At 33.7% G+C, this 10327-nt stretch overlaps 1 protein-coding gene across 1 annotated transcript; it reads right to left on the bottom strand.

Moving 5' to 3' along the window:
• Window positions 1-361: 361 nt before the first annotated feature.
• LOC110868176 (cytochrome P450 81Q32) lies at window positions 362-8744 on the bottom strand. Its single transcript, XM_022117281.2, has 2 exons — window positions 7803-8744; window positions 362-1001 (listed from the first exon to the last, which is right to left on the bottom strand). The coding sequence occupies exons 1-2, from the start codon at window positions 8724-8726 to the stop codon at window positions 384-386; spliced, it is 1542 nt and encodes a 513-aa protein (XP_021972973.1). The 5' UTR covers window positions 8727-8744; the 3' UTR covers window positions 362-383.
• Window positions 8745-10327: the final 1583 nt, after the last annotated feature.

The raw sequence follows: 10327 nt of genomic DNA, 5'->3' as shown, positions 1-10327 counted from the left end.
AAATATGTCAATAATCATATTAGAATACACTATTTAATTAATTTTATAGATAAATACAATGTATTTTATTGAATATTATGGTAAAATAAAAAATATACAATAATTTAAATCTTTTTTACTAACCCATCCTTATATTAATACTAATCGGAAACATACAATAATTAGATTATACTATGTGATCAGCATTATATAGAAGTATGATTTACAATATTTTTTTTATTTTACGTGTTTAATACACGGGTTTGTAACACTTATAAATTAAAATATTATTCAATCTAATTTTTTTTAATATTTAATTCGTATAATACACGGGTTTATAAACTAGTACATAATATGAGTGACTTAATCTAATGCTGCCTTTGAACGATGATCAATGGTTTCTTTCACATTTGAGATAACAATTTGGCAATCTTTCTACGAGGTTGACACTTCGCTACCAAAGGTTTAGCTTTTGGCATGGCCAGTCCCTTTCCTTCGGTCATGTCAATCATCTCCTCAGTCGGTCTTTCCCAATTGAAGCATTCGATAAGCGTACCCAACGTTAGACCGATCATACGCATGGCTAAGTTTTCGGCTGGACACTTCCTCCTTCTCGACCCAAATGGCATCAGCTTATACCCGTCTCTTGAACCATCTAACCCTATAAATCTTTCTGGTTGAAACTTCTTAGGGTTTTCCCAATTCTTAGGGTCATTTTGCATGACCCATAAGTTCATCAATAGCATTGTACCACTTGGGATATGGTACCCTTCCACTGTACAATCCTTTGATGACTCATGGAACACGAGTGGACCAGGAGGGTACATTCGCATAGTCTCATTTATTATGCATTGGAGATATGGAAGATTGGCTAAGTCTGATTCGTTCACTAAACGATCTTCGCCTACACAATCGTTGATCTCATCTTGCGCTTTCTTTAGAGCTTCGGGGTTGTTTAACAAAAGTGATAACACCCATTCCAATGTTCCGCTTGATGTATCGGTTCCTGCTGATAGTAGCACCTTACATAAAAAGAAGAAACGATTATGTAGTTTATGATTGGAATAATGGGTTTTAATAATCCAAACTATTAATTGTTGGCCGACAACGGTCTCAACTTAAAAAATAAACAGTGGTGGTCCCATCTTTTCACATATTGTAAGCTAATGGACCTTTATTAATAAAACCTTAATTTCTTTTTGTCTCCTTATCTTTTTCGGATTAGTAAAGGTTCATTAGTTTACAATATATGAAAAGGTAGGACCACCACTAGTTATTTTTGAAGTTAAGACCGTTACCGGCTAACGACTAATAGTTAGGATTATTAAAATCCATTATTACTATGATTTTAAATGTTAAAATACATTTTAAAAATAATTAAAGGAAACCATTATTTTAACATGTCTGTACTTGATCTACACTTTACTCCGAGAGGCAAAATTATAAATTACAAAAATACATAACCCAATGATTTAAATAATTACCAATAACATTTAATTTTTTAAATATTATTAATTATTAAAATTAAATATAAAATGTGGTGATGATGTGGAAAATGTAATGCATTTTTGTTATAATTGGATTATGGGTGAAGTTTGTATTTCTAACTTACTTTTTATCTTTTTTATTTATTTATTAAGTTTTAGGTATTAAGTTTACTTAAATTATTCGTAATTTATTTATATAACTTTCTTAAAATAATCTGATTATGAGAAGTAACTAAAAATATTGTGGGATGTAGAAAATTGAAATATATTTTTTACATTGATAGATTATCTGTGAAGTTTGTATTCAATAATCTTTTAAAAACTCAAAGAAAAATTAAAAAGCTAAAGAAACAGCTTAAATGAGTACTTAAATATTCAATAGTCTTTTAAAAACTTTAAAAAACATTGTGTGACTAGCTCAGATAACAAAACTACAAGCCTTTTAGATATACGATTTTGAGTTTAATTGCAAACAAAAAGTAGATTAATTTAATGTAATTTAAGTCGTTTAAAAAAATATATGTAGTATTTTAAAAGAGTACCCATGGCAATATAGCCTAGTGGTATCTTGGTGGTGGGATAAGGCTTATGACCATTAGGTCATGGGTTTAATTCTCACAAAGGGGGTTTTTCCTAGATTTATTGGGTTTCCTCCTGAATTGGTGTATAGGCATTATTGTCTACTGGAGATGGATATGATCGGGTGGTTCTGCTGGTGGCACACTGATACTCCAGTGGTCCGTCAGTGATCCAAATTTTCCGTTAAAAAAAATATATTTTAAAAGAGTTGGTAAGTGCTCATACATTTAATGGTCAAAACCTACATCAAAAAGCTTTTTTTTTAGGCATGACTAAATTTTTGGAATCTTAACTTTATTTTTATAATAGCGTTTGGAACTAACTCAAATACTCAAGTGAGTCTTTCTAAAACAGGATATTAACTATCCATATTGATTTAGACACTTCAGGGTTTGGCTCACCAAGGAACATCATCAAAGATGAAACTCACTATCTTGGGAAAACCTTCTTGAATCAAGTTTCAAACTTGAGACTTCTAGAGATCGTAAGTCTTAACCATCACTCTCATACCATCGGACCAGAGATCGTAAGTCTTAACCATCACTCTAATTTAAATGCTTAAATTAGTTACACATTGATCTTTGTTTCTTACCGTATAACTCACACCTATTAATGCTACTTTTAAATTTACACACTTTATCCTATGATTGATCTTTATTTTTTACCGTATAACTCATACATCTATTAATTCTAATTCTAAATTTACACACTTTATCCTATGATTGATCTTTGTTTTTTACCGTATAACTCATACATTTATTAATTCTACTTCTAAATTTAAACACTTTATTATGAGAACTCATATAGTAGTAGTATAATTAAAATAAAAAGACTCCAAGGAGAACTCATAAATTTTACGAGAGATTGTGAAAAATTATCAAAATCATTATCTTTTCTATATACTAGTATTATTTTATTTTATTTGGTACAAAGACTTTCGCTGCCCTATTTCGGCCGGACTATGTTTTCTTAACTGAGCCCACGCTGGTTTTAGAGTTTGATTTGGGTGTTTCCCCAGAAAACTATACCGCCGACTGTCACTTGAGAGATGTTATGCCACCACAAAAGCAAAACACTTTCTGGCATACCACATAGTGGGACGAAAACCCGGTTGAGCTCATAATAGAACCTGTCACCTTTGTAAGGACGGTAAACTTTATCCATCACTACATAATCCACCAAAGTAGCACAAGTGGGGATTAAACTTGGGTCTCTATTGGAGAACCCAACCCACCCTACCACTAGGTCACAAGTGGTGAATTTATTTGTTTAAATTTACATGTATTCGTATATACGTAGTGTTATATATACGATAATAATAATTAGTGGATTATATCCACGCTACATGACGGCAGTACCGACATTCAGTTGGTATCAGTCCGATTCGTTTCATCACATGTACAACATCCGTTGAAACTTAGAAAAACATGTTACCCCCGCGTTACGAGGCGGCGATACCTTTTCGTGACCTGCACTGTATCAGTTGAAACTTAAAGAAAACGTTAAACCCTCGCTACACGGCACAAGTACTAATGTTCAGTGTACGTTAGTCCTATTCGTACCAGTGTTTTAGATTTATATATATATATATATATATATATATATATGGAGAAGATCATGCGAGAACCACCTCTTATTGCGAGAACCGCGAGAACCAATGTGAACACAACCAAAAATGCCTAAAAATAGCTAAAAATCACAAAAAAAAAAAAAAAAATAATATTTTTTATATAAAAATCGCTACTTTTCGAAGCCAAAAAAAAAATTCCACTAAAAGTAGCGATTTGAGCATAAAAAATATTTTAAAAAAAAATTTAGATTTTTTTTAGGTTTTTTGAGGGTTTAGTTTTTAGCATTTTAGCTTGGGGGGTTTAGGTTTTTGAGGGGTGGGGGAGGGGGTTTAGGTTTTTTTTTTTTTTTTTTTTTTTGGGGGGGGGGGATAGGTTTTTTTTAGGTTTTTTGGGGGTTTTCGTTTTTAGCATTTAGCTTAGGGGGTGGGGGGTTTAGGTTTTTTTAGCTATTTTAGGTTGTGTTCACATTGGTTCTCGCGGTTCTCACAATAAGGGTGGTTCTCGCATGAGCCCCTCCATATATATATATATATATATATATATATATATATATATATATATATAGGGGGCTGCTAGAATGAGAACCACCCCGAGTTGTAAGAACCGCGAGAACTACACCCCACGGAGCGCCGTTCGCCGAGATTTTTTTTTTACAAGTAGATGTGTGCATTATAAACACGGCCGTAAAAAATCACGGCGAACGGCGCTCCGTGGGGTGTACTTTTTTACACCTCAAGTTTGGTGTTTTTTAATTTTTTTTTCTTTTTTCTTTTTTTTTTTTTCACCAAACTTGAGGTGTAAAAAAGTACACCCCACGGAGCGCCGTTCGCCGTGATTTTTTACGGCCGTGTTTATAATGCACACATCTACTTGTAAAAAAAAATCGCGGCGAACGGCGCTCCGTGGGGTGTAGTTCTCGCGGTTCTTACAACTCGAGGTGGTTCTCATTCTAGCGGCTCCCTATATATATATATATATATATATATATATATATAGAACGCAAAAAAAAGGAAAAGAAAACCAGAAAAAAGACAAAAACCACTATTCATACCAATGTTTTATATATATACTAGTTGATGCCCCTCCCGTATTGCGGGGTGATTGCCGAATAATTCTCAACCACTTAAAAAACAGTACTATATTTTATTTTTAACTGGGGGCAAAATCATAATTTTGAACCGATTGTAAAATCGTAATTTTGAACCAGGGGAAAACCATATTTTTATTTTGAACCGGGGGCGAAAACGTATTTTTGAAATGAGGGTAAAATCGTAATTTTGAGCGGGGCAAAAGCATATGTTTATTTTTAGGGGGGCAAAAGCGTAATTTTAAACAGGAGGCGAAAAACGCAATTTTAAAGTGGGTGTAAAATAATAAACTGGTGTAAAATCGAAATTTTTAGCTAGGAGAAAAACATATTCTTATTTTAAACTGGGGCAAAACCGTAATTTTGGCTGAGGGTCAAATCATATTTTTTCTACCGAGGGCAAAATCGTAATTTCGAGCTAGGGACAAAAGGGTAAATATATTTTTAACTGGGGGCAAAACGTAATTTTGAACGGACGGCAAAATCATAATTTTAAAGTGGGGATAAAATCATAAATTAATTGGGCCAATAGGGAAGTGCGAGGCAGGTGCCTGGCACTATTCCCCTTGCCGCCCCTTTCCTCCAATCAATCGGAGGCACTATTCCCGCCGACCATTGGTTTTGTTTTGTTTAGGTAATATACAAATATATATATATATATATATATATATATATATATATAGGGGATGGTTCAATGAAAACCACTTTTATCGCGAAGACTCGAAAACTAACTAAAAAAGCCTAAAAGACACACAATTTTTTTTTTATTTTTTTCAACTTTTTATTAAAAATCGCAGGTTTTTTTATATAAATTTTTTTTTTCAAAAAAAAAAAAAACATTTTGTAGTGCACATGTGTAATATTACACATGTGCACTACAAAAAAATGTTTTTTTATATAATTTAAATAGAGAAAATTGGTATGCAAAAAAAAGTTGGTAAGTTTTTTAGGCTTTTTTAGTTAGTTTTCGCGATAACTAGTGGTTTTCATTTGAACATTCCCATATATATATATATATATATATATATATATATATATATATATAGAGAGAGAGAGAGAGAGAGAGAGAGTAAGGTTCATGCGAGAAACACCTTTATTGCGAGAACTGCGAGAACCAATGTAAAAACAACCAAAAATAGCTAAAAAAAATAAACTTAACCCCCACCACCTCCCCCCCCCCCCCCAACAAAAAAAAAAAAAAAAAAAAAAAAAAAAAAACCTAAACCCCCCACCCCCCCCCCCTCCAAAAAAAAAACTTAACCCCCTCCACCCCCCCCCCCCCCCTAAAAAAAAAAAACTAAACCCCACCCCCAAGCTAAAATACTAAAAACTAAACTCTCAAAAAACCTAAAAAAAATAATAATAATAAAAAACACACAAATTTTTTTTTTGAATATTTTTTACATTAAAATCGCTACTTTTAGTAGCAAAAAAATTATTTTTTTAAAAAAGAAATTAAAAAAAATTGGCTACTAAAAGTAATGATTTTTTGATAAAAATATTAAAAAAATATTTGTGTGTTTTTTAGCTATTTTTAGGTATTTTTGGTCGTGTTCACATTGGTTCTCGCGGTTCTCACAATAAAGGGTGGTTACTAACGTTAATAACCACCCTTTATTGCGAGAACCAATGTGAACACAACCTAAAATAGTTTAAAAAACCTAAAAAAACCTAACCCCCCCCCCCAAAAAAAAAAAACTAACCCCCCCCCCCTAAGCTAAAATACTAAAAACTAAACCCTCAAAAAACCTAAAAAAATCTACAAATTTTTTTTAATATTTTTTATGTTAAAAAAAATTTGCTACTAAAAGTAGCGAATTTTATATAAAAAATATTAAAAAAAATCTGTGTGTTTTTTAGCTATTTTTAGGCATTTTTGGTTGTGTTCACATTGGTTCTCGCGGTTCTCGCAATAAAGGGTGGTTCCTAACGGATCTTTGTCCTATATATATATATATATATATATATATATATATATATATATATATACACACATAAGTAATAGGTTTTATCAATGGCGGAGCTAGCCAATTAATTTAGGGTTATCCCGATTTTTTAGCGTGCAATCATACAATAAAAAAACGATAATTAATAAAGTAAAACAAATATCTAATAGATTTGTTCTCTTCTTTTTTTCATAGCTTAAAATCATTCAATCACATCGTCGTCATTTACTTTATCAAAAGTTTCTTTTCGACCGCACAAACCATAGCATTGTTTAAATATTCCGGAGCCATTCGGTTGCGCAAACCTATCTTGACAAGCTTCAATTTAGAAAAACATCTTTAAACGGTTGTGGTTGCAACTGGTAAAACCAAAGCTAACTTCACTACCCGATAAACCAAAGGACAAGAACTATGTGTTTCGGTTTCCGCTATAAGACGAGTAAGATCACCTTTTCAATTATAATATTGTTTTGGATTTTGAGCTAACTTTATCAATTATATTTAGGGTCTCCTTTCAATTCTAATAATGTTAATTTGGGCTTAATTTATCACTCGGACTTAATTGTTCTACAAGTTTTCGGGTTGTAAAATGTTTGGGCTTATAAAAAAAAGGATTTAGTAATATCAAGTATCCTATTTTTTTAATTATGGGTATCCTCGTATTTTTTAATGGTATCATTTGTATAAAACCGAAAAAATACACTACGGATACAAGGTTGAGCCGTAACCCGTGCTCAGGGTCGTTCCAACGTTTTTGGAGGCCCTAAGCGAACTACAAAGTCAGGACCGTATTATTGGTATAAATGAATTGCGATTCAGATTTGAGATATTGAATAACTAGAGCGATGATTTTTCCTAGTATCGGCCCTAATTTCGCTCAATCCGCAATCAATTTCAGATTTCTTACTCAAAAGACGCCAACGAGGGTTGATGTGTTGCGTGCGTGGACAGTGCGAACTCATAGTGTAAAATCCTAAATATTGGGCCTAGAAACGTTGTTTAAATGGCAAAAAACAAATCTAATATATAAAATTAGAGGCCCTTGTTTTTAGGTGGCCCTAGGCCTTAGCCTAGATTGATAAGTCTTACGGGCCGCCGCTGCCCGTGCTACGGCTCCTAACACTATGGTTTCGCCCCTGGGTTTCATTTTTACCTGCATTAATCCTTTGATGACTTCATCCTTGTAATATTGAGGTTCTGTTTCTTGCAACTTCAATAAAACTTCAATCAAGTTCTTTTGTTCCATCTCCTTCACGGTCGCCTCTGTGCAACCATCCTTTGTCGTGAGAACTGCTGGTTTCTTTCTGTTTCTATGCTCTTCTAACAAACCTTGCATAAACCCATCTCTTTTTCCCCTCAACGCCACCATCCTCTTCTCCAACTCCCTCCCTCCCAGCCACTTCCACCATGGCAAATAATCCGACACATTCGTCGTCTCCATTACCACGAACGTCTCCATTACAATCTCCTTAAACTGCCGAGCCGCCTCCACATCCACCTCGTGATCACCGTAATACCTCTTTCCCGCAATCATCATCATCATTACATTCAACATCAACTCAAAAAACATTGACTTCATCTCCACCATCTCATCGGTCACCACTTTACGATACACCTTCTTAGCCAACAACCTCACCTCCTTGGCACGAATAGAATTTAGGGTTTGTAACCTATGCGCCGATAAGAGCTCAAGTGAGGCGATACGACGTAAGTTACGCCAATGATCACCATAGCTTGACCAAAAAAGGGTGGTGTAGCCATAGCCAAGGTGTTTCCCGGCAAGCAAATGAGGACGGTTGGCAAAAGTAACGTCGTTGGTTGTAAGGCATTCCTCCACCGCCTCAGGAGACGAAACCAACAACACCCGGCGGGTTCCAAACCGGAGCATGAGCATGGGACCATGACGGTTTGATAGTTTACCTAAGGCTCGGTAGAGAGGGCTTTTCACCAAGTAAAGATGACCTATTATGGGTACGCATGGGAATGGGGTTGGTGGTAAATTTTTATTGTTTACAAAAGCAAATTTGGTAATCCATATAATGGTAACGATGGAGAGGATCACATAAAATGCCTCCATAGTCAAGTTTTAGGTTTTCTTCTATAGATTTGTTACAAAGATGACAACGTATTTATATTGAAAAAAAGTAACGTGTGCTGCTTGCCTACTAACCATCTTTTAGAATATAAAGTCAAAAGTCATTAAGTGTTCACCAATCACCATACTTCTTCTCATTACTTTTTTTATGTTAGTGGTAATGCTGAAGAAGTAATTACAAAGTATTTAAAGAGCATATATAAGTTGAGACTTGAGAGATTAGATAGGTAATTTTGTCTAACCAACACAATAAAAGTAAAATATAAAAAAAGAGATCGACCTAGTATTATTACGCAACTCTGGTTTATATATGAATTGTGATCATCACTTCTTTCTGTGTAAGATGTCAAGACGAGCATATGCTAATTTAATTGGTAGACTTGAAAACACTTTAAACCTTTTTAAGCTTAATTAAATACTATTAGAAACTGGTGTATTAGCGGTGACGCCTTTGATGTCGTGCTAATACAGGTGATCTGGAACGCGGCCTTTTGACTAATCCTAATCATTGATTAGGTGTTACATCCAACGAACAACCGTTTATTGTCCGTTGAAAACCCTATAATTATTAGGGGCAATAGCGACTAAGAAATATATTAGCGGCGAAACTATTGATCATTAGCAGTGACATGCGTCGCCGCTAAAACTTAGATTCTTTGTAGTGTCACGGTATGTGAAACCCATTGTTTGATTTTAACTTGTAGAGTGAACCAGGAATTTTCCGTTAGACCCATTATTTAATTTGAACTTGTAGAATGAACTAGGAAAAATATACATAGGCAAAAGATCAAATATCAACAATAGGCTAATACGACCGTGAATCGTCCACCATCTTTTTGCTTAAATGACAACAATAAGACCACAGTCGATGTCACAACCAGGCTGTACAATAACCATACAATAACTTCAAGGAGAATGATCGTCAAAAACAAAAAAACAACAGTGATGTTCACAGTTAATGTCAAGGCTTGATTGTGAATCGACCATAATACGCTTTGAAGAACTCTTTAAGATCCAAGTCAAATGAACAGTTCCAAAACACTTTAACAATGACTAAACTACAAACATGATATATTATCAAGTTGAAGAAAAGATGAAGATAAGACAATAGCCGGTTATGAACGTTTATGTTGGTACGTAACTAAAAATGAGTACGTATTTATAAATAAACTACTATTTTTTTATAGACCAAGTTTTATAAATTAGTTAACTCAAAATACGAAAGGATTCTTCCTTTATAGAATGTTTTTTAAACTAAAATCTAGTCAAATAATGTGGATTTAGAATAATGGGAAGTGGTCACCTAACTAAAAATGAAACAAACTCTTTCCTCCTTGCATGGAAAATGCTTGCCAATTCGGGCATGCGAAAAATTATTAGGGTAAATTACACTTTTCGTCTTTTATGTTGGTACCGGTTTACGAAGGATAGTCTTTAATTTCAATAAGCACAATTACAATCCTTTATTTATAAAACTCATTACACCTTTCGTTCTTTATTAATAACAGGTTAAAATTTTAAGTAGATAAGTAATTTTACTTGTTTATTTAAAAAGTAAAAAAGTTATACCAACCCCACTACAC

The sequence above is a fragment of the Helianthus annuus genome, chromosome 15, assembly GCF_002127325.2.
Source record: "Helianthus annuus cultivar XRQ/B chromosome 15, HanXRQr2.0-SUNRISE, whole genome shotgun sequence".
Classification (NCBI taxonomy): domain Eukaryota; kingdom Viridiplantae; phylum Streptophyta; class Magnoliopsida; order Asterales; family Asteraceae; genus Helianthus; species Helianthus annuus.
The sequence above is the reverse complement of the archived record's forward strand: the minus strand, read 5'-3'. Positions and strand labels throughout refer to the sequence as shown.

Coding starts and splice junctions, on each gene's coding strand:
- LOC110868176 (XM_022117281.2), bottom strand. CDS start 8,726: ATGGAGGCATTTTATGTGATCCTCTCCATCGTTACCATTATATGGATT. Junction 1,002..7,802: donor TCATCAAAGGATTAATGCAG/GTAAAAATGAAA, acceptor TTTTTATGTAAG/GTGCTACTATCAGCAGGAAC.